At 35.5% G+C, this 26,532-nt stretch overlaps 1 protein-coding gene across 1 annotated transcript in view; it reads right to left on the bottom strand.

Moving 5' to 3' along the window:
• Positions 1 to 1,414: 1,414 nt before the first annotated feature.
• LOC121387445 (solute carrier family 35 member F5-like) overlaps positions 1,415 to 26,532 on the bottom strand; it is a 41,923-nt gene continuing 16,805 nt past the window's right edge. Inside the window, exons 5-13 of the mRNA XM_041518561.1 lie at positions 24,732 to 24,807; positions 22,096 to 22,158; positions 19,180 to 19,316; positions 11,818 to 11,987; positions 11,058 to 11,224; positions 9,395 to 9,554; positions 6,353 to 6,443; positions 5,528 to 5,685; positions 1,415 to 2,939 (exon numbers count right to left, since the gene is read on the bottom strand). Of these exons, the coding sequence (XP_041374495.1) occupies positions 2,879 to 2,939; positions 5,528 to 5,685; positions 6,353 to 6,443; positions 9,395 to 9,554; positions 11,058 to 11,224; positions 11,818 to 11,987; positions 19,180 to 19,316; positions 22,096 to 22,158; positions 24,732 to 24,807 (1,083 nt within the window). The 3' untranslated portion in view covers positions 1,415 to 2,878. The remainder of the gene's footprint in view (positions 2,940 to 5,527; positions 5,686 to 6,352; positions 6,444 to 9,394; positions 9,555 to 11,057; positions 11,225 to 11,817; positions 11,988 to 19,179; positions 19,317 to 22,095; positions 22,159 to 24,731; positions 24,808 to 26,532) is intronic.

Raw genomic sequence — 26,532 nt, 5'->3', positions numbered from 1 at the left:
TGGTGCAATCTAAAGTCAAGCCAAATTTCAATGAAATCAAGAACTGTATTTCATTTTGGACAAAATTCACGAGTAAATGAACAGTGCCCATCTAGATATTAATTGGTGCAATCTAAAGTCAAGCCAAATGTCAATGAAATCAAGAACTGTATTTCATTTTGGACAAAATTCACGAGTAAATGAACAGTGCCCATCTAGATATTAATTGGTGCAATCTAAAGTCAAGCCAAATTTCAATGAAATACAGAACTGTATTTCATTTTGGACAAAATTCATGAGTAAATGAACAGTGCCCATCTAGATATTAATTGGTGCAATCTAAAGTCAAGCCAAATGGCAATGAAATCAAGAACTGTATTTCATTTTGGACAAAATTCACGAGTAAATGAACAGTGCCCATCTAGATATTAATTGGTGCAATCTAAAGTGAAGCCAAATGTCAATGAAATCAAGAACTGTATTTCATTTTGGACAAAATTCACGAGTAAATGAACAGTGCCCATCTAGATATTAATTGGTGCAATCTAAAGTCAAGCCAAATTTCAATGAAATCAAGAACTGTATTTCATTTTGGACAAAATTCACCAGCAAATGATCAGTGCCTATCTAGACATTGGTGCAATCTAAAGTCAAGCCAAATTTCAATGAAATCAAGAACTGTATTTCATTTTGGACAAAATTCACGAGTAAATGAACAGTGCCTATCTAGACATTGGTGCAATCTAAAGTCAAGCCAAATTTCAATGAAATCAAGAACTGTATTTCATTTTGGACAAAATTCACGAGTAAATGAACAGTGCCCATCTAGATATTAATTGGTGCAATCTAAAGTCAAGCCAAATTTCAATGAAATCAAGAACTGTATTTCATTTTGGACAAAATTCACGAGTAAATGAACAGTGCCTATCTAGACATTGGTGCAATCTAAAGTCAAGTCAAATGTCAATGAAATCAAGAACTGTATTTCATTTTGGACAAAATTCACGAGTAAATGAACAGTGCCTATCTAGACATTGGTGCAATCTAAAGTCAAGTCAAATGTCAATGAAATCAAGCAAATTAACAGTGTTTCATTCATGATTTACTTATCTCCCCTAAAATACAATGATAACAGTAATATGAATGAACAAGGATTCTTAAGAGTACTGCTAAAGCAATACATGTCCCCTACCAACCAATTTTTTTTACCTCCCAAGATCACGGGTCATAAATCACAGAAAAATTAGTAACTCGCTACGAATATCAAACTTTACATGATAAAGCTATACACAAAATTTCAGCTGAACATCTCCCGAGACATTGCACAACAAAAAAAGATCAGGCAAACTTTTTTTCTTTTTTTTCTATGTTCAAGAGCCATAACTCTGTGAAAAATGGGTAAATCACCATGAAAGTCGAACCTTATCTGGAACAGTACATGATAAAGCTATATAAAAAATTTCAGACCAATATCTCAAGGCATTGTGGACAGACCTACAGACAGACAGAATGACGAGGACAAAACCTATAGTCCTCTCTGGCTATACCAATAGAGACAAATAACAAAGCTAAAACTAAAAGGAACAATACTTTGTTCATGTAAAAATAATGGTTTATTTACTGAATGAATTGGGGGAAAAAAAGACTGCATCATATGCAGTCATGTGGGATATAAAAAATACACCAGAAGTGGTGAAAATTTCGACCTGGGACGAGGCTTGCCTTCTTTAGGCAACCATTGGAATCGCTAAATGTTAGGTAATCCATCTCATAATCTTATGCTTCCAACCCAAATTTCTGGGATTTGATGAAACGTGGATTCCTGGTAAATTCACTGCTCGTACCTTTCTAAAGCCATGTCCCTAGTAATTAGACCATATCATATGTCTTGGGCTACCACAACATTTCTTTTTACTGTCAACTTTAACATTACTTTCAATGTTTTGGTCAATTTATGAATTTTGAGAAATTCATGTTCCTTACAATGGTCAACCTGTTGTTTTGAGTAGTCCAAAGTTAATTTTATGCAAAAGTAAAAAGAAACTAGAGCCTTGGATTAATTAGTTGTTCTTTTAAAAACATTTTTATTCATAGATTGTTAACAGATATATCTCAACACATTACCAGGGAATATTGGAAAAGATTTATAGATATTAAAGAAAAAATCCATACTAAAAAATTTGAAGAAAAAATCAACTAAAAAAATTAAAGAAAAAAATCAATACTCAAAAAATTAACAAAGCTATTATACTATGTAGCATAGAAATGTAAATAAAGCGGAGCAAATAATCCCCGAAAGTTATATTTGTTTAGAAAATGATAAAGAAACAGGTAATATATATATAGTTGGATTAATTTAATAACAACAATAAAGAGAATTGTAATCATGATAAATTTGTTGTAACTGACAGGTCACTCTTACAGGTTACTATTACTGTTATAAGTTACAGGTTACCGTTACTGTTAAAGGTTACTATTACAGTTGCAGGTTACCATTACAGGTTACAGTTACAGGTTATCAATATAGGTTACTGTTACAGGTTATCAATACAGGTTATCAATACACGTTACTGTTACAGGATATCAATACAGGTTACTGTTACAGGTTACCAATACAGGTTATCAATACAGATTACTGTTACAGGTTACCAGGTCCGTATTTTGTGGTATCTGGTACATGGGTTAACAGAATGGTTTCTAAAATCATGTCGCAAATACTGTAAAGTTTAAAGTTTGTTGTACATACATGTACATGTAGTCTAAAGTCATTTATTCACATATATAGATAACCAACACAGAGACACATGAATGACTAGGTACATTGCTCTCTCAGTCAGAGTACATTCAACATATATTTATAAATATCATTAGTGTATATACAGATTATATTCCTCAAATATCACTGGTTGCTTTCAGAAATGATTAAACTTTCTGTCTGTTCACGATCGAGTTCTCGTATTCTGAAAGATAAATAAATATATAAAGTTAAGTAAAGCAATAATTCATACAATTAGGTGCCTTATTTGGCACATTATGCCTCACGTATTATAATTTCATTACTAATGCAAAATACAGACACAATTACAGTTTTAATAAACTTGTGTGCTTTCACTATTGTTAGCTACTTTCATACAATTATACCTAAAGTTTGTTTTATTTAACGAAGTCACTAGAGCACATGGATTTTTTATCTTATCATTGGCTATTGGACATAAAACATATGGTCATTCTGACAGTTTTTTTTTTAGAAGAAACCAGCTGTTGCCACATAGGCTACTCTTTTACGACAGGCAGCAAGGGATCTTTTATTAGCGCTTCACACAGGCAGGATAGCACAAACCATGGCCTTTGTTGAACCAGTTATGGATCACTGGTCGGTGCAAGTGGTTTTACACCTACCCATTGAGCCGTGCGGAGCACTCACTCAGGATTTGGAGTCGGTATCTGGATTAAAAATCCCATGCCTAGACTGGGATCCGAACCCAGTACCTACCAGCCTGTAGACCGATGGCCTAACCACGACAATTATACCTATCTCATGGTCCATTCCTTGACATGGTGAGGAAGCCAATAAAAAGGACGTAAAAACAATGATTTGTGTGACGAATGCTATGTTATATTGCAGCAAAACCATGTTTTTCTCAAAATGTCGTTTATGAATATATAGTGAATTTTTCATATGTTACTATACAGTAACATAATTAAAGTGGATACTCTATCCTAAATTGTTAAATAGTAAAAATAGACTCAAGACTGATGTATTTTTTAGGCTACATCATAATGTTGAATTTTCTTCATGCACATAAAAGCAATTTAAAACATAATTTTTTTTTTTTTCATTTGGAAGATATTTAGCATTCAAATAATTTACAATGAACTACAGTAAAGTACACTTAGAACAAACTACTGCATACAACGAACTGGTTATAAAGTCCCATTTTTTTCACGCTATATATTATTAAAATGAACCAAATATTTTGTCCCAAATTGTGAATTTCAGTGTAAATTATTGACTATACAACGAACCGAACATAAATGAAACACGACCACACAGAACAGATCAAAGAATGTTTGTTTTTACTTAGTAGAGTGGTGTCAAGGGATTAAGTTATTGAACAATTAACAGTACATTCTCACTTCCCTGCACTACATGCTGAGATGACTTCTTCGTGACCCCTTCGTGTATCGTCAAATGTTTTGCAAAGCGTAGCTTCAAAAGTACCATTTCTTGTGACAGTCAACAAAAGTTCAAATGAAATTGATGATGACACACCATTGGCTACACTTAAGAAATGTACAGACAACCAGCGACCCCAGTTTCATATGTTATCATTCAATTGTTCAGATTAAGGAATTGTCTTTGATGAGGAACTGATGCATGATGATATTATCTGACAAATTACTGTGAAACAAAATGACCATAATGATAAGACATTCGGACAGTTTTGCAAATTATGAGGCCACCACTAAGTAAGCAGACAAAAACAAATTATAATTTAAAAACCCAACATGATTAAATGCACTTTGTATTAAGTTTTTTTTTTTTTTTTTTTTTTTTAAATAAATTGTTAAAATTTGTGTATGTAAGGCATTTTAAATGAGAAAAATCCAATATGTCCGACTTTTGAAACGAAAATGGACAACTTCTTCAAATGTATACAACGAACAACTATTTATCATGGTCCCTTCTGGTTTGTTATAAGAGTACTTTACTATATTTTAAACAATATAAGATCACAGATAAAAGCATTAGGTCCGATTTCAGTTGAGGGCTGTTCAGGAATTGATTATACGAGGGTGGGGGAGGCATCAATATTTTTTTTTATGTCTGATGGGTCCGCTACAATTCTTTTCTATGCACTCGTATCAAATAAAATTTAATATACAGGATGTAGATATATTAAAAGGTTTCCTCCCAACCCCCACTGCCATTGATAAATTCTCGAACAGCCCTTAGAGCTCATGGTTACAGGACGTTTCATACCCGATTTGTTTCATCCCTGGACATTTAGTACACACTACCATTTTATACCCTAGACATTTCATCCCCTGGTCATTTAGGACATGTTTTGTGATGAATTGTACCTGTATATTGTTTGGTGTCTTAGTTGTTCCCTCGGGGGATTATAACTGAGGGGTTTTTTCAAGGTTCAAACATGCTTGCTGCACGGAAAGATAGTAATTTCTGAGAGAAAAAACCCCAAAACAAACTTCAATATGTTTTTTCATCCCCTGGTCATTTATACGCTGGTACACACTTTGTAATAATTTATCTCTGTGACACAGGTTGTTGCAAGACGATATCATTTGATACAGTAATATACAATTCAAACAATAATGTTTATAATATTTTTTATTGAGATTAACAAATACTGTATTAAAGATTAAATTATTAAAGATTGTTAAAGAATACATTAAGAACTATAAACGTGTGCTAAATGACCAGGGGACGAAACGTCTCGGGAATAAAACGGTAGGGTGTACGAAATGTCCACGGACTAAACAAATCAGGTATGAAATGTCTCATAACCGAGCCTATGAATGTTACCTTGGTTTCATTGTTCTTCGCCTAAACACAACGTGTAAGATTTTTTTAACTCCCAGCAGAACTGGGTCCCAGTTTTCATAATGAGTGAGAAAACTGATGGCAAAAAATGAGATAAAAACAGGAACAGATCCAAGATAAAACAGCCATGAGTAACCAACCTGAAAATAGTATTAACATAATAAGTTAATATTCACTGAAATACAATTCCTGTATGCAATAGGGAAAATGCATTAAAGAGGCAGTGTTGAGTTTGTTTTGCCAATGTAATATGTTTCCCAATTACAGAGCCTTTTTTAACAACCAAAATTAGTGATTAAATCAAAAACAATTATTCGGAGTATCAGTGTCTGTAAACTCAAGGCTTCTAGATTATGGTAGCCCACTCCCATGGCTAGTGATATTCAATGTTGGGCTAGTAAATAACTACTATTGCCATGCCCAACAGCTAGTGAAAAAAAGAAGGAGAGTTAAATGTTGCAGTCTATTTTGTAAATATGAATAACCAGTCCTCACCCAAACCCTCCAATGTTAGTGTTTTTAACCTCTTTATCCCTCTTTAGGTAACATATCTGATTATTACTATTATTTAGTAAAATTGTATAAACTTAAAGTAAAATAGGACTAGTGAATTTTTAATCGTGGCTAGTAAAAAAAATTAATCACTAGTGGATTTTATAAAAAGTTTTGTTGTGAATTTGGTTGGTTAAAGGTCAGGTAAAGATGAAAAGAAAAAATATTTTACATTTTGTAATATCTGCTAAGTTTAATATTTGCTAATCTTTTGTGTATTAATTTTTTTTTTTTTTAAATGACGGAGAGTCTCACCCCTTTCATTAAGACGTCTGCCATCATAGTCATCGGTATCGTCAGACTGAGCGACAACGTGGCAATCAGAGAGGATGTCAGGAAACAGCCCCTGTGGTGAAAATAACACAAAAATACTATTGTAATGTCTCTGTTTTCTTCTCTTGGAAACAATGGAACTTCAATCCAAAGTTTTAAACAGAAGACACAATTCTGAATGCTATAATCACAACAAATTATCTTTTAAACATTAACTGTGAAATCTTAATTCCCAACTTTCCTTTATATTACAGTCAGTTGTTTGTTTATACTTAGTTTTGGGCTTATATCCAATTAAGGTTCAAGCACACTGTCCTGGGCACACACACCTCAGCTATCTGTGCTGTCTGTTCAGGACAGTAGGTTAGTTTACTAGTGGTTAGTGAAAAGGAAGTCGGTATAGTGGCCTTACACCTACCCATTGGGCTATTTTCTCATTCCAACTAGTGCTCCACAACTGGTATAACAAAGGCCATGGTATGTACTATCCTGTCTGTATACTGCATATAAAAGATTCCTTGCTGCTAATCGGAAAGAGTAACCATTGTTTGGTAGCAGCGGGTTTTCGCTCTCAAGGTTCGTGTGGTTCTTAATCATATGTCCGACGCCATGTAACCATAATTAAACTGTGTTGAGTGCATTGTTGAATAAAACATTCTTTCCTTCCTACTCACTGAGTCGTTTTCTTAATTAAGTATGGTGTGCTACATATGGATTGAGGGCAGTAGCTCCACAGATAATAGGTCACCACATTTTTAAAGAAAATCGACAATAGTCTACCATCTGTTTTGGGGTTTTTTTCTCATCTTAATAAAGTCAAACGGTGAGATAAAGCTCTTGTTTTTCCGATGACAAAAAAGTCGCTGTGGGTAGGAGCCGGTACCAGGATGTAAACTCAGTACCTACCAGCCTTATTAGTGTTTTCCCTAGCTTGTTTTAGCATGGTGCGGCACCATGCCTCAATAGTCTAGCACCATCTTGCCTTAATGAGCACCATGCTGCCCTGAGATTAAACAAGCCTTTTTCACTAATTAATTCTAAAATTCTAAAAACACACAAAAAGTTATTATTAATTAATAAAATATGCCTTTTATATCTTTTGCCATTCATTTATTAAAGCAAGCACATAAATTACATTAATGTTTATTTCAATTAATTTTTGTGTATTTTTAATGAAAAACAAGTGCCCCGAAAATGGTGAAAATGCCCCAAAAGTATTTGGTCTATCATGCCTAGCCAAATTTCTTGGGAAATCACTAGCCTTAAGTTTGGTGTCTTAACCACTACACCCTCCAAGACCAGTGAAATGTGTAAGAAGAGACAATTAACCACCATGTATTGTATATTATCTACATGATGCACTGGTATAATCACAACAGGCCAACAGTACATGATGCACTGGTATAATCACAACAGGCCAACAGTACATGATGCACTGGTATAATCACAACAGGCCAACAGTACATGATGCACTGGTATAATCACAACAGGCCAACAGTACATGATGCACTGGTATAATCACAACAGGCCAACAGCCATATCAAAATATTGTTTAAACTATACTGTCTATAAAATATAAAATAGACCAAATAATATAACTAAAATAGTTATAGAAACTCTTATCCAATGTTTAAAAACATGAGTTAACTTTTCACTGGTATTTAAAAAAAATTTAATAAAGAAAAATCCACATTGTTTAAAGGAAAAGTTTTAGTTAACGACGCACTCAACACATTTTATTTACAGTTATATGGCGTCAAACACTGGTTAAGGACCACACTGATATTGAGAGAGGAAACCCGCTGTCACCACTTCAAAGGCTACTCTTTTCGATTAGCAGCAAGGGATCTTTTATATGAACCATCCCACAGACAGTATAGTACATACCACAGCCTTTGTTATACCAGTTGTGGAGCACTGGCTGGAATGAGATATAGCCCAATGGGTCCACCGACGGGGATCGATCCTAGACTGACCGTGCATCAAGCGAATGCTTTACCACTGGGCTACATCCCACCCGTCCACATTGTTTAATGTCACTAGCATGGTTATTATGGCAATAGAGAGGAAACTGACAATGACACATGGGCCACGCCAAATAAATAGAACTAAGCAGTAACCCATTTCCTTTAGATCGATGTCACAGAGTTAATGTACATCAGGTGAGTGCTGTACTGCTGACCTACTGAAACATGTACTGGCGAGGTACACGATATACCTGTCGTAAGTAGGTCGCAATCACCTAGTTACGGTACGCGACCCACCGCCAACAAAGTTGTGCTTGCATGCAAGGTTTGATGATCCTATATGAATTGATAAGGAACATATGGCGCGGACAAGGATTTCCTTTTATGTCCAGTAATGTGTGAAAAGTAGGTCGTGGTGACCTAGTTATGGTACATAACACACTGCCATCCCAACACACTGCCATCCCAAGTTGTACTTGCATGCAAGGTTTGATGATCTTATATGGATAGATAAAGAAGATAAAATATGGCCTGGACAAGGATTTCCTTTAATGTCCAGTAATGTGTGAAAAGTAGGTCGTGGTGACCTAGTTATGGTACATAACACACTGCCATCCCAACACACTGCCATCCCAAGTTGTACTTGCATGCAAGGTTTGATGATCCTATATGAATAGATAAGGAAGATATTGCCTGGACAAGGATTTCCTTTAATGTCCAGTAATGTGTGAAAAGTAGGTCATGGTGACCTAGTTATTGTACACGACACACTGCCATTTCAACACACTGCCATTCCAACACACTGCCATCCCAACACACCATCATTCCAAGTTGTACTTGCATGCAAGGTCTGATGATCCAATGTGAATTGATAAGGAACATATGTCCTGGAAACGAAAAGTCTACGGACAGACATACGTTCGGACAGACAACACCATACCCAAATACGACCGGTTAAAGATGGGCATATAAAAAGTGAAGTGAAATTCCTCCCTTACCCAATAATCTCTTCCAACTATAGATTTGTGCATTAAAAATAAATCCTTCAACAACATACCACAGCCACAAAAACTCTGAGAAGATTGTGCCCACAAGACCATTAACCGCTATGAGGAGCCATTGTTGACCGTTCGGCCACTCGAACACTTCACACTTCGTGTAGTGGAGAATGAGAAAGCCTGGCCACAGGACCAGTGCACAAAACATCCCAACAAACCCTGAAACAACACACACACACAAATTGTAAACATAACAAGAATTATATGGAATTACACGTCTCGCCTACCATAAACTTATTTTGTGTCACTCTTTGCTGCATCCGTAAATGTCAATCTAAATGCATGCTTCAAAAATAAATTAATTAATTTAAATAAAAGAATTAAAGGCATATTGTCACAGACCACCGACCTATTTAATGGTCTAACAAAGTATTACCTCAACAAAAATAATTTGATTTGTCCCTAAATGTACTTTATTCAACTATCTTCATAACCACCATACTTCATTTATTAATGACATTTTGTAAAAATAATTGAATTATGGCAATGGTCCATAATTCAAAAACTAAAATTGCCAGAGGGTTGACATGGATTTCACTCCATCATGGTTCTGTTAAGGTGATGCGATAGCTAGATTTGGTTTTCAACAATTAATGTAATTTTTATTTATTATCCATTTTTAGAGAAATAAGGTCCTTAAATCCGTGATAGTATGCCTTTAATAATTAAAATATCAATTTAAAGGTGCAGACCCACAACCCGTGAAAACAGACAGTGAGTTTGGTTCATCTACAAACCTGTAACACATCTGGATAAAGGTACAATAGAGAGAAACAGGAATGACTGATTTTGTGAAGTAAGGTCACAGAGTCTAGTTTCAACCTTTGAAAAATGTTAATTAAGTTTACTTCATGTACAAATCTGTAACACATTTGGACAGAGTTGAAATAGAGTGAAACAACAGTTTGTGATGTTGAAACAGGGAAATATCTTTAAAACATAGACTAGAGCTCATCTCGGAAATAACTTTAAAAAATAGACTAGAGCTCATCTCGATAACCATTACTATTCAGAGGTACATAACTTTTTTTTTTTTTAAGTATTTTGTGGTATTAGAAACACCAAGATGACAAGGAACACTTAGGATGTATGGAAATGGATGATCTAAACAATAAAGTGTAAGTAATACAACAGTTGACATCATTGCCTTTACTATCTCTCTCTCTCTCTCTCTCTCTCTCTCTCTCTCTCTCTCTCTCTCTCTCTCTCTCTCTCTCTCTCTCTCTCTCTCTCTCTCTCTCTCTCTCTCTCTCTCTCTCTCTCTCACTGCCTCTACCATCTCAAACAATCTCACTGCCTTTACTATCTCAAACAATAACACCTATATCTCACCTTTTGACTTTATCAAGGCAAGATAATAAAAAATATACCTAAAAGAAGTTTCAGACACACCAAAATATAACAAATATGCCTCAATGAAACTGGAATATTTTTTAAATATACCTCAGGTAACCTGAAATATGTATTCAACAAAAAAAGAAGAAGATTTTTAAACAAAAACATATTTCAGTCAAGTAAGAGACCCACCAAAAAACAAGGTTATAAAAATATGTCTGATTTAAATTGGAATATTTTAAAATATATATACCTCAGGTTACCTGTATTCACACAAAAACAAAGATAATTGTTTTCTAATATGCCTCAGTCCAGTAAAAGACTCACCAAAAAACATGGGGATATCAAACTTGTCTTCATGATCGACCTTACGTCTGAGAGAGACGAGGTAGAGGGCATAACAGAGAGCACCCACCACAGCCCACAGGGCCCCCGCCGGCACCCCCTTCTCCATGGAGATGTCCGATACACTGACCACCGCAATACCTCCAATACTAAAAGAAACCAGAGAAGCATTGTACCAAGTTTCAGAACAATTCAATCAAAACTGTACAAGACATACCTCCAATACTGAAATAAACCAGAGAAGCATTGTACCAAGTTTCATTTGGTATTTGTACGGTTTAAGTATTATGGTAGTATTTATATAGTGAATGTGTTATATAAAATATTGTCTTTGGCTTAAATTAGTATTTATGTATTGAAAGTGCAATATAAAATATATATAATTAGATTATTATTATGAATGTGATTCTGGTGTGATGCAAATGTATTCACTCTTCGTTAATTACCATGTAATTTTAAATGATCATATATACATGTACATGTATTTGTTATCATAAGGAATAATTTGAATATTTATAATATATATATATATATATATATTAAACATAGTATTTACTATTGTTATATTATGTATTTTAGGTCATTTTTTTCGTGTTTATGTATGCTGGAAATAAAACACAATAATCAACAGAACTTGCAGTTTGTGTTAATTCAACACAAAACCCACCTGCTACATACACAATATTATATCGTTTTAATATGTGTACTTATACAAATATTGTATTTAAAAATGACACCATACCTGAGTAAAACAGACACCAGTTTGGAGAGAGTGAACTTGTCGCTGGGTCCGCTAGGACAAACAGCCGAACAGACCAGAGTGAATAACCCTGATGTAGACGAGAGAACATTCACAACACCAGCCTGGGTGTTGCGCAGTGCTTCCTGGTATGAATAATTAGCGAAAAACCACTGGAAAAGACAAAAAATATGTTTTGCTTAAAGGTCTACATTTATCAAAAGTGTAATTCACTATTGTTTGGTATCTATGTATACCTTTTACAATATATATGAAGTATCAATAAAATAAATTTTAAAAAATTTACCCTTTTTTAATATATTCGCAATAAAAAGTCACGTTTTTACCATCGCTTGCCAAAAAGCCTCTGAACTCCAAAAGTCAAGTCACGTGACCCCTTTCGGTCATTTTACATGGAAGTGGAACACATGTACACCTGTATTTTTAAAACGCGAAAATGTTATTCTGTTGAATTGAATTGTATGTTTGGAATATTTTTTTGAAGATATCTTTCAAATGTGAAACATGGTGAACCATTGTTCGGTGTATGGATGTACAAAAGCTGCAGTTAAAGGCAAAAAAAGTTTGCATATTTTTCCGAAAGACAAACCGACATTGTTTGCATGGAAGCAGTTCTTAAACCGAACACATGCGTATTGGAAAGGACCGTCAAGATGGGATCTGATTTGCAGTGACCACTTCACACCTGGGGATTACGACAATTATTTAAGATGATCGATGGGAATGGCACCAAAACTTTTGTTAAAGAACTTGTCTGTTCCAAGCCTGTATCCCCCCTGTATTTGCAGCCCGGAGCCCAAACGTCGCCGGAGACAAACACAAAGCCCGAATGTTAATGCCGAGGGATTTTCTCCTTCTTCCTCACCAATCGAGGTAGCATTAGAATAAATAGACAAATGCGACAAGTCTGAAATGTCCAAACTAATGTCCGATAAAAAATCAGCTATTTTCTGAAGAATCATTACATGCTGTCACCATGCTAACCTACTAATGAATGAGTGGAATTTACCTGATGCTACGTCACAGGTCAGATGCGGGTCAAATCAACTGGATCAGTGTTTTTTCCTACAAGCGTTTTACAAAAAGTCGCTTTATTAATAATTGGGGTTGTATTTTTGTTTTTTATGGTTAATTAATGTAACCTTTATGTATTTTTTATATATATTGTGTATTAATAATGTGCCATGATTGTGGACTTTTAAAGTGACAGCAAGACTCTAGTTTTTAAACACTACAGGATATTTTTCACTATTAAAGGAATGCTAAAGCAAGGCTTTTGGACTGGTATGCATATTCAACGATACATAATGCACATTATTGCTTAATATCAACAAGTATAATCGTATAGTTAATTACTAAAACGGTTAAATGTGACGTCTATTATATACAATGGGTGCAGCCATTTTGTACCATCACAGTAAATACGCCCTCTGGTGAGCTGGTGGTTACGTAATACCTAACGTGTCACGTCAGGAATTAGTCTTCGAACTGAAGAAACAAAACATACCTGATTTTTGCCGATGTATCGCAATGTTCTGTAATAATATCCATCCCACTAACATAGCATCGTGTATATGTGGTTTATTTTTCAATACAAAATAAACCACCATTGTTAAAGTGTTGAAATAACTGCATTATGTTTTGTATATAAATTAACCCACGTACTGAAATAATATTCGGAATCTTTTCTTGGTTAATTGGTCTTTTCTTTCTGTGGCCTGTACCTGTGGTTCTTGATTGGCAGGTGTATATTTAGACGGTCCCCAGACATTGTGTTTATTTTATTAAGATCACAGGATATTGTGTGATAACCTCAAATCGTAATAGACCTTACCAGCCGTCCTGCTGCTTTATTATTGTAAGTAATTCTGTAAAACTCTTGATTAAGTAGACTTTCCCATCTAAAATCACAAAACTGACCAATTAAGTAGTCAAAAAAAGGAGAAAATGATCACTTGGGTATCGTAAGTGGTCGTTTTTGCTTGAACATATCCTACCAATAGGCCTAATAATATGCTTTTTTTCTTTGGATTTTTTAAAAGAAAAAAATACTATAACTCCATTTTGTTATATATTGAAATATATTTAGTTAAATAGTTTATTTGTGTGGTTTTACAAGTCAGGTTGTTGAAAGCGAAGCGCTTTGTCGTAAATTAGACCATTTGTTTACACTGTGCATAATAGAGAAGTTTGACGGAGCTGACATCACTTCGCCCCAAGCTATACCACCGACGTCACAAAAACTAAACAAAATGGCTGCCCCTAGTTAGCAAGAATAATAATGTTTTTTTATTAAATCTAAAATTACGCATTTTTCATTTGTTAAATTGTCAGTATGTGTTGGTGGTCCGGGTATGCATCTTTCTTGTTGGAGTTTAGTCTACCTTTAAAACCGTGTTTGATAATTTAAATTAGATGTATACTTACATTTTATTATTTAGAATATTCATTTTCATACACCTGAAGTGGTTCTGGTCATCTAGGTTTTTGTAATATCCAGAAATTCATTTTTCATAATTTTAAAAACGCATGCTCTTCTGAGAGGTAATGATTATCGGGACGAGCTCTAGTTATTTTTAGACAGTATTTTCCTGTTTAACCTTCTGACTACTGCAGGCGAGATATCTCTACCGACAGCACGCCAGTCGATATACTGCGCACTGTATACAATGCATTTCTCAATTCATATTTCACGCCGTTCTGACTACTGCAGGCGAGATATCTCTCCGAAAGCACGCCAGTCGATATACTGTACACTGTATACAATGCATTTCTCAATTCATATTTCACGCCGTTCTGACTACTGCAGGCGAGATATCTCTCCGACAGCACACCAGTCGATATACTGTACACTGTATACAATGCATTTCTTAATTCATATTTCACACCATTCTGACTACTGCAGGCGAGATATCTCTCCGACAGCACGCCAGTCGATATACTGTACACTGTATACAATGCATTTCCCAATTCATATTTCACGCCGTTCTGACTACTGCAGGCGAGATATCTCTCCAATGCATTCCTCAATTCATATTTCCTGCCACAGCACGCCAGTCGATATACTGTACACTGTATACAATGCATTTCTCAATTCATATTTCACGCCGTTCTGACTACTGCAGGCGAGATATCTCTCCGACAGCACGCCAGTCGATATACTGTACACTGTATACAATGCATTTCCCAATTCATATTTCACGCCGTTCTGACTATTGCAGTCGAGATATCTCTCTGACAGCACGCCAGTCGATATACTGTACACTGTATACAATGCATTTCTCAATTCATATTTCACGCCCTTCTGACTACTGCAGGCGAGATATCTCTCTGACAGCACGCCAGTCGATATACTGTACACTGTATACAATGCATTTCTTAATTCATATTTCACGCCGTTCTGACTACTGCAGTCGAGATATCTCTCCGACAGCACGCCAGTCGATATACTGTACACTGTATACAATGCATTTCCCAATTCATATTTCACGCCGTTCTGACTACTGCAGGCGAGATATCTCTCCCGACAGCACGCCTGTCGATATACTGTGCACTGTATACAATGCATTCCCCAATTCATATTTCCTGCCATTCTGACTACCGCAGTCGAGATATCTCTACCGACAGCACGCCAGTCGATATACTGTACACTGTATACAATGCATTCCCCAATTCATATTTCACGCTGTTCTGACTACTGCAGGCGAGATATCTACCGACAGCACGCCAGTCGATATACTGTGCACTGTATACAATGCATTCCCCAATTCATATTTCACGCCCTTCTGACTACTGCAGGCGAGATATCTCTCCAAACAGCACGCCAATCGATATACTGTACACTGTATACAATGCATTCCCCAATTCATATTTCCTGCCATTCTGACTACTGCAGGCGAGATATCTCTACCGACAGCACGCCAGTCGATATACTGTACACTGTATACAATGCATTCCCCAATTCATATTTCACGCCGTTCTGACTACTGCAGGCGAGATATCTCTACCGACAGCATGCCAGTCGATATACTGTGCACTGTATACAATGCATTCCCCAATTCATATTTCACGCCCTTCTGACTACTGCAGGCGAGATATCTCTACCGACAGCATGCCAGTCGATATACTGTGCACTGTATACAATGCATTCCCCAATTCATATTTCCTGCCATTCTGACTACTGCAGTCGAGATATCTCTACCGACAGCACGCCAGTCGATATACTGTACACTGTATACAATGCATTCCCCAATTCATATTTCACGCCGTTCTGACTACTGCAGTCGAGATATCTCTACCGACAGCACGCCAGTCGATATACTGTACACTGTATACAATGCATTCCCCAATTCATATTTCACGCCGTTCTGACTACTGCAGGCGAGATATCTACCGACAGCACGCCAGTCGATATACTGTGCACTGTATACAATGCATTCCCCAATTCATATTTCCTGCCATTCTGACTACTGCAGGCGAGATATCTCTACCGACAGCACGCCAGTCGATATACTGTACACTGTATACAATGCATTCCCCAATTCATATTTCATGCCGTTTTGCACACAACTTTTTTAAACACTAAACAGTTTATTTCACAGCATGCTATAGCTTTTGTTTGTTGTTTTTCAATGGAAAATATATTGGAATTTTTAGTTCAAAAACTGGTTTTCGGGAAGTATTTTCGTTTGACAACAATGGCAGCACATCGCGATAATTTTCAAGGATCGATAGCTGATTGTCACAGCTAATTTGATCTTTTTAGCAATAACGAAAATCACCAAGTATTGGGATATGAATCATAGTTCGTTTTTAAAACACAATTCTGGTGAGAAAACCACTGTTATTGGGAATAATGGACATAAATACTGGAAAGCTGGCAACAAATGCCCGTAAGTAAACGTTACTTTTTCAGACCTGTCAACCTTTAGTCAAGAGAAAGCAGGAGGTGTGTGTTGAAAAAGCAGGTGATTTTGTCAAAAAGCAGGAGATTTTTTTAATTCACACAATTTAACCCAAAATCGCAAGATTTAAAAACAACATTATTACAATAAGTTATATGAATACTATATAATGTCATATATACTTCTTAACCTTAGATCTTGGCATTTTTTTTTTTTAAGTTTAAATATCCAAAAATGTTAAGAACATGAACAAGAAATAAAAAATTTAATTAGTACATTTACGGTATTACACTTACAGCCTTACAGTTTGCTCTACATTATCATTTGTGGTTAGTGTACCTAAGTACCAAAGACAAATTTATATAAATCTTATAAATTAATATTCAGTTTTTACTATAATGAGGAACGGTGGCGTGGTACTTATTTAAAATCATTATAATGATGCAATAAACATTGTATTTTCATTAATCATAAGTAAAACCTCATTACGGACATCATGTGAAATATACCGGAATTATACCCATTTCCGTGAGTAACTTTATGTCAATGTCAAACACAACATTTTTTAATTGTACAAAAGTAATTTCTTGAAGAGTACCCTTATAACCAACATTTTACTGCACAAACATACAAAATTAACTGACACAAGTATGTTTATACAGTTAATTAGTCTTTTCGTTGTCTTGCTGTGACATGTGATTTTAACATGCATCGTGTGTATCGCTGTCAACTCGGAGTCTGGCAGTTCAGATTCGTCATAGTTGCATTATGTAATCCAGTGGGAAGACATTTTACAATTCAGAGGTGTTATTAGAACTAAATTGGATAGGTGTTTTTTTTTATATGCAACACTGAATGTCAATACACAGCCTGTTGAATTAGCGGCAACACGCTTCGTAGCCATTACGATGACAACAAACATTATAATAACACGTCATTTTATAAACTCCATGTGCTTTTTTAACAATATAAATAGGCTATCCCACAATTCTCACTTCGGCAAAGGTTAAACAGTCGGGACAATTCGGCCTGTTACATTCTCGGAAACCGAAAGTAGTCGACATTTTCCGAATGAGAAAAAAAGGCAGAGTTACTTCCCTTCTGTTATTTTGACAAAAGAGGATCGATTTTTTTTTATGCTTACAAAAATGTCATTTAACAGGAGAAACTGTCTCCCGCACAGGTGAAAGGAGATTTGATCAAATACCGGGAGACTCCCGCGGAATCTGGGAGGGTTGACAGGTCTGCTTTTTCTATTTTTTGCCTAAATTTAATTGCTTCTACAGTCACCGATTGGCTGGCTTAAAAATCACGACGTTTGGTTGGTTGCTTGCCATCGCCGGAACTTCACTTTCATTCATATAATGTTTCCATTCATGAGTCAGGTTACACATACGTTATATAATGTACAAAGATTTTCAAAAACAAATGGACTCATTTGTTTCGTAAACATGAAATGGTATATTTTCGTAAGCAGCGGCTTTAGTAATATATAAAAATAATTATTTTCAAATGCAAATACAGTTGTATTATTTTGTACTGTAAAAAGAACGCCATTATGCTATGACGTCACTTACATTACGACATGTAATGCGCGTATGATTATATGACTTAATGGCTGATGGCTTTGTTGTAGACTGCAGAGCAATTTTTACATTAAAATCAGTTAAAATTGACAATGGGCAATAAAGAGAATAACCAACTTGCTAGAGGAGTTATGAATTATCTGTCCCTCGTGAACGAATGTTGTGAAACATTCATTCACTCGGGACAGATAATTCATAATTCCTCGTAGCTCGTTAGTTATTCTCTAAGTATTACCACAGCATGCACTCATAACAGGGAAAATACTTTCCATATTTTCTCAGTGACAAATATTCTGCATTGGTCTAACGAACAATACTATTGGACAATTTGACACTTACAAACCAATGACTTTATCGGTACTAAATATGACGTCATCACGATTTGTCAAACACACAAAATGATGTCATGTAGTTTAAAGAGTTTGCGTTTACGGCTCTCTGTTTTTGGTGTTAAATTTATAACAAAATGTAATTTTAATGCAATAATTATAGATTTTGAAGCAGAATAAAGAGAACTGTGTTTTTGAAAATTATCTATGAACGTGATTAAATTACAAGATTATAGTTATTCTCAGAACAGTGCGTAAAGTGGTTTACATAGTTTATATACAAGTTAGCCTTCGTACATGTGCATGGAAAATAAAGGTTTTTAGAGCAAAAATAGCCGAGGCAATAAATAGAATAACAAACTCAGTACCGCTTATTATCAAATTTATGTCCCTCGTGAAATAATTTTCATTTGTCACTCGATAAAGCTCGTGACAAATGAAAATTATTTCACTCGGGACATAAATTTAATAATAACTGGTAACTCGTTTATTATCCTCTATATAACCAATACATGTACCACTCACCAACATACAGAACAGGAAGGCCATCTTCAAAACTTGCCGGACCGACAGCTTGCCGAGTGCGTGTAGTTTCTGTTCCTCCGCTCGTATTGATGCAGCGTACGACAGGCGAGCCAGCAGATGCTCTTCTGCATAGCGGTCTGAGAGAGAAACAGGAAGGAATGTGTGTTTAATGTCATAACGAGCAGCACATTTTAAACTATGGCTATTTGGAAAGGAAAGGAATGTTTGTTTAATGTCATAACGAGCAGCACATTTTAAACTATGGCTATTTGGAATGGAAAGGAATGTGTGTTTAATGTCACCTCAAGCAGCACATTTTAAACTATGGCTATTTGGAATGGAAAGGAATGTGTATTTAATGTCACCTCGAGAAGCACATTTTAAACTATGGCTATTTGGAAAGAAAAGGAATGTGTGTTTAATGTCATAACGAGCAGCACATTTTAAACTATGGCTATTTGGAAAGAAAAGGAATGTGTGTTTAATGACATAACGAGCAGCACATTTTAAACTATGGCTATTTGGAATGGAAAGGAATGTGTGTTTAATGTCACCTCAAGTAGCACATTTTAAACTATGGCTATTTGGAATGGAAAGGAATGTGTATTTAATGTCACCTCGAGAAGCACATTTTAAACTATGGCTATTTGGAATGGAAAGGAATGTGTGTTTAATGTCACCTCAAGCAGCACATTTTAAACTATGGCTATTTGGAATGGAAAGGAATGTGTATTTAATGTTACCTCGAGAAGCACATTTTAAACTATGGCTATTTGGAAAGAAAAGGAATGTGTGTTTAATGTCATAACGAGCAGCACATTTTAAACTATGGCTATTTGGAAAGAAAAGGAATGTGTGTTTAATGACATAACGAGCAGCACATTTTAAACTATGGCTATTTGGAAAGGAAAGGAATGTGTGTTTAATGTCACCTCGAGCAGCACATTTTAAACTATGGATATTTGGAATGGAAAGGAATGTGTGTTTAATGACACCTCAAGCAGCACATTTTAAACTATGGCTATTTGGAATGGAAAGGAATGTGTTTTTAATGTCACCTCGAGAAGCACATTTTAAACTATGGCTATTTGGAAAGAAAAGGAATGTGTGTTTAATGTCATAACGAGCAGCACATTTTAAACTATGGCTATTTGGAAAGAAAAGGAATGTGTGTTTAATGACATAACGAGCAGCACATTTTAAACTATGGCTATTTGGAAAGGAAAGGAATGTGTGTTTAATGTCACCTCGAGCAGCACATTTTAAACTATGGATATTTGGAATGGAAAGGAATGTGTGTTTAATGACACCTCAAGCAGCACATTTTAAACTATGGCTATTTGGAATGGAAAGGAATGTGTTTTTAATGTCACCTCGAGAAGCACATTTTAAACTATGGCTATTTGGAAAGAAAAGGAATGTGTGTTTAATGTCATAACGAGCAGCACATTTTAAACTATGGCTATTTGGAATGGAAAGGAATGTGTGTTTAATGACACCTCAAGCAGCACATTTTAAACTATGGCTATTTGGAAAGGAAAGGAATGTTTATTTAATGTCATCTCAGCACATTTTAAACTACGACTATTTGGAAAGGAAAGGAATGTTTATTTAATAACAAGCTTCAACACATTTTAAACTGGCTATTTGAAAATGAAAGCAATGTTTATTTAATGACACCTCAGCACATTTTAAACAATGGTTATTTGGAAAGGAAAGGAATGTTTATTTAATGACACCCCAGCACATTTTAAACAATGGTTATTTGGAAAGGAAAGGAATGTTTATTTAATGACACCCCAGCACATTTTAAACTGTTTGACATCCAATAGCCAATAATTAATTAATCAATGTGCTCTAGTGGTGTCGTTAAACAAAATAAACTTTCTACATGTATATTTTGTGGGTTTTTTATAAAAAAACTTGTTGAAGTGTCTTGTATTTTTTTATAGATAGACATGTCCGAAAATAAGGTCAAATCAAGCAAATAAATAAAGATTGAACTTAACCCACTCATAACAATGGGATAACCGGGTGGGGACATTGGACCACCACCCATCTCCGATCACACCTCTTCCCCCCACACCCCCTCATTACCTTCTATATTTGTCCATTGCCCCCAAAACAAAGGGATGTTTTATTTGTGCTTCCCACAGGCAGGATAGCACAAACCATGGCCTTTGTTGAACCAGTTATGGATCACTGGTCGGTGCAAGTGGTTTACACCTACCCATTGAGCCTTGCGGAGCACTCACTCAGGGTTTGGAGTCGGTATCTGGATTAAAAATCCCATGCCTCGACTGGGATCCGAACCCAGTACCTACCAGCCTGTTGACCGATGGTCTAACCACGACGCCACTGAGGCCGGTTTTACTTCTGAAAAGTTCTGGCTGTATTCTAATCCATTACATGTTTCAGCTACTGAAACGGGCGTCACTGCTAATATTTATGGTTGATGCAACAGTTGTTGATGCTCATGCGGGAAACTTTGCCGCATAACAGCCAATTTAGTGTTCATTTGAAGGGTAGAAATAGCAATAAAAAGCTAGCTATTTGCATAAAAATTACCTCTTTATAAACATTGATATACTTTAGAACCAATTTGTGTAAGTCCATTAAAACTGATCTCTTATGCCAACTATAATATTGGTTTAAAAAGAATAAAATTTGGGCTATTCAAAAATTGCATGGACAAGACAAAGTGCTGACATGACTCGCCTGAATGGCAATTAAAAACAAAAAAATTCCTGATGGTATAAAATGTTCTAAATTCTAAACCACAACCCTATAAACTTGGAATCCTGTCTAAATCAGATAACTATTAAGTCACCGGCATGATCCGGTTTAGACCGGTTTCACTGTAATACCTTACACAAAAGTAAAACAGAACTAAACAAGCTGAAAATTAATAATTACCTGAAAGCTGTCTGACTTCGGATAAGTTACTAAATCGAACATTTCTTGCAGGTTTTTCTTTAGCTGAAAAACAAACATAAATCATCTCAATCATAGCCGAGGAAAACATTTAAAAACAATATTGTTTACTCTAACCCATCTTATTTGCAGCCATTATTAAGTACTACATGTATGTGAAGAAAGAAAAACCTGCTATCACCAGAACAGGTAGTAGAGGACTCATTGGATGATTTTTAGCCTCCTATTAACTGTTCGGATGTTCAGACCGGTCTACTGTTATAGCGGAAAATAAATGTATGTATGTATGTATGTACGTACGTACGTACGTACGTATCTAGGTATGTATGTATTGATGTATGAATATCTATATATTGTATGTATGTCGAAGTTGACTATTACATACATAGATATTAACGCACTGGCGCAGGGGATAATTAAATCCTTTCTGGCCTCAAAAATTGTCCCATGCCGTTGCTGGGACTCGAACCTGTGGCACCGATTCGCCCGCAAATTGCAAGACTAACCACGATACGCTCTGAGCTATTGAAGCTTCCATAAAAGGAAGTTTCTTTAACTCAACCATATGCATGGGGCCATGTATGTATGTATGTACGTATCTATGTATGTATATACGTATGTATGTATCTATGTATGTATGTATTATGCATGTATGTACGTATGTACGTATGTACGTATGTATGTATGTACGTACGTACATATGTATGTATGTATGTATGTATGTATGTATTATGTATGTATGTACGTATGTATGTCCAGTAAAAGACATGAGTTAACTTCTTACTGGTATTTTAAAGATTTTTGATAAACAAAACTACACGATTGTTTTAGGACACCTCAGCCACTAGCGTGGTTATTTGAACACTGGTCTATGGCACTAGAGAGGAAACTGACAATGACACATGTAACAAGCAGACCTCTAAGAATTGAAAACAAACAAATTACGTAACCCATTTCTTTTTGGGGGTAAATTGTTATGTCTATGGTGGTTTCAGGTCAGGTTAAGTTGAAAAATAAAATATTGGTTAATTTGGGGGTTTTAGTGACAATTAAGTACTGACTTCCTGGTCACAATGTTTTAAAATTTGAGGTAACCAATTGTCAGCTCATGCAATTTTTACTCAGGTAACCAATGGTTCAGTTATAATGTCAGTTATATTGGTGGTGTTACCTAACCCAATGGTTCTGTTCTACCGGCCTTGGTGGAGTCATGATTAAGCCATTGGATATAAGGCTGGTAGGTACTGGGTTAGCAGCCTGGTACTGGCTCCCACCCAGAGCGAGTTTTAACGACTCAATGGGTAGGTGTAAGACCACTACACGTTCTTCTCTCACTAACCACTAACAACTAACCCACTGTCCTGGATAGACAGCCCAAATAGATGAGGTGTGCCCAGAACAGCGTGCTTGAACCTTAATTGGATATAAGCACGAAAATATGTTGAAATGAAATGAAGGTTCTGTACTATACTGACTATCCATAAATATTTTAAAGAAATATAAACTGTGTTAATTGGCTACAAAAAAATAATGTCCATGGTCTGTTTCAGACAGACATACTGATGTCAGAAGGGTAAAATGTTTTTGACTGAAATAGTTTGCTGAATGAAGGTTTGCTATGAATTTAGCTCCATTTCAGACAAGAAATTTTAAATAAGGAGAGCTGTAACAATATGAGCTTAAAGGGACATTCCTGAGTTTGCTGCATTGTAAGATGTTTCTGACTAATGAAATATTTCTATGATTAAACTTACATATTAAATATATTTTCTTGTTTAGAATATCTGTGTCTGTATATTTAATGTGTTTCTGGTCGTCTTAATATTAGTAAGCAGCCCAAACTAGATTTTGTCTTCAAATAATTTTGAATGTAAGAAAAAATTATATTTTTGGAAATAACATGAAATTTAACCTAGTACAAATATTAGAACGATCAGAAACACGTTTAATATACAGCCGCCAATATTTTATGCAGAAAAATATATTTGATATCTAATCATCAAAACGTCTCTGTTAGTCGGTAACATGTTAAAAATTGCAGCAAACTCAGGAATGTCCCTTTAAGTTTAAGTTTGTTTTGTTTAACAACATCACTAGAGCACATTGATATATTAATCATTGGTTATTGGATGTCAAATATTTGGTCTTAAAGAGGAAACCCGCTACATTTTTCCATTAGTAGCAAGGGATTTTTTATATGCCTGTGGTGTGAATATGAGGTGTGGATGGGACAAAGTCTGCCTGTCATTGAGAAGCTTGAAAGAGATTCGCCCAAACGTTTACATTTTTCGGCAGCAAAGAATACTGACACACATATACCTCACACAGCTACATCTGTGAATGATCATGTACTACTGTTTAACAAGAAAATAACAGAAAAAGTGCTGTGAAATCACTTTTATTCGTGGCCGACTAATGGTCATGTAATTCGTGGACTAGTGCAGTCAACAAATTTACGAACACAATAAAAATAATTATAATACGTGCAAACTTATAATACAAATTTATAAGTATACTGTCTTTTTGAACCACAAATTTAAGTATCAAACAAAATGTGAATTTTAGCAAAACCATGAAAACTGAAGCACACAAAAATAAATGATTTAACAGTAACATACCAGCTGCATCATCTGACTCTGTCCCACTGGTGCTAAGTTTATCATCGTGTTTCAGTGGCACAAAGATAGGATCACTCTGAAAACATAAAAGAAAAATACTTCAAAATGTTAAACCTTATGATACAAAAACAAACCGTCAGTCAGTTGAGTTCTCGCTCGAGGTGCTTGCGTCGCAGAATCGAACCACCTCGGTGATCCATTCAAGTGATTGTTTAGTAACATACTGATATAAGTATTCTGCCTTTTGAGAGCTAGACGAACATTTGGACAGTTATCTCTATAATGAAAGCATGGGGTGAGATTTAGCTCAGTCGGTTGAATGCTCGCTTGGTGTGCTTGCATCGCAGGATCAAACCACCTCGGTGATCCATTCAAGTGATTGTTTACTAACATACTGATCTAAGTATTCTGCCTTTTGAGAGCTAGACGAACATTTGGACAGTTATCTCTATAATGAAAGCATGGGGTGAGATTTAGCTCAGTCGGTTGAATGCTCGCTTGGTGTGCTTGCATCGCAGGATCGAACCACCTCGGTGGATCCATTCAAGTGATTGGGTTTTTTCTCGTTCCAACCAGTGCACAACAACTGGGCTGTGGTATGTGCTTTCCTGTCTGTGGGAAAGTGCATATAAAAGATCTCTTGCTGCATGGGAGAAAATGTAGAGGGTTTCCTCTGATGACTACGTGTCAGAATTATCAAATGCGTGACATCCAATAGCCGGTGATTAATGAATCAATGTGCTCTAGTTGTGTCATTAAACAAAACAAACTTTGAAACTGAAGATCAGTAACTAACAGCAGGGCTTACCCTGTCCCTTATCAAGTTCGTTCCAGTGTGAGCCCTGTACCAGTACCGTAATAGGCACCCTGTGTTGTTTTATTTAGCAGCTTAATATCGTACACTTTTAGAAATACATGTAGATCTTTACTAAGAAAAGAATATAAAATACGGAAATGCCTTTTCAAATCAATCTTCAACGATTTCAAGTAGGTTAACCTCTGTAGTATTTAAATAACTCACTGATTTGAAGTTACTGTATTATTTTTATTACTAAATGTTGCCTCTTAAATAACAGCAAACTGAAGCAGTGCTCGGGCTAAACGGTAGACAATTCAAACATTTTGTGGTCAACCTATATTGATTTTTGTGCTTGGTAGTTACAAAAGTATTGGACTTTCTGAAAACAGTAGTCAAATAGCTGTCTCAAAATTGTCCTATTTAACACGGAATATATTCACAGACATAGAAACTGTATTGAAATGCATGCAAAAGTGAATGGTGGTATGTAACCTTTATGTAGCCTATACTCTGTAACAATTAGCACTAAAATTCATATCATGTACATTTTAAACTCTAAAAACTCATAAAATATTTTTGGAAAAGAAATCTCAATGTAAATAAAATAAGTTTCTTTATAAATTTCCATCAAATTGCATATAGGTTAAATCTTCTTTTTTGATAGAGGGGGGGGTCAAGGCAACAAAAAATGCTATGACAGTTGGTACAGGTTTAAAAGTTACTAACATATATTTATATGAGTATGAGTAGAGTATGTAGTTATAAGCCGATTCATTGGCTTTTACACGAGTAAGAGTACAGTAAGTAGTTGGTTATTAGGGTTTAAGTTGTCAATCACGTCAAATTGCCAAATGCAATTAGGAGATAACCATATGGAGTTTTTAGATTTGCGGATGTTATTGTCTATTTGATCCTGCAAATGTCATTTCTGACTGAAGGCGTTAGCCTGAGGCAAAAAATGAAACATTTGATCAAATAGATAATAACACCTGTAAATCTAAA

This window comes from Gigantopelta aegis, chromosome 13, assembly GCF_016097555.1.
Source record: "Gigantopelta aegis isolate Gae_Host chromosome 13, Gae_host_genome, whole genome shotgun sequence".
Classification (NCBI taxonomy): domain Eukaryota; kingdom Metazoa; phylum Mollusca; class Gastropoda; order Neomphalida; family Peltospiridae; genus Gigantopelta; species Gigantopelta aegis.
This window is presented reverse-complemented; position numbering and strand designations above follow the sequence as displayed.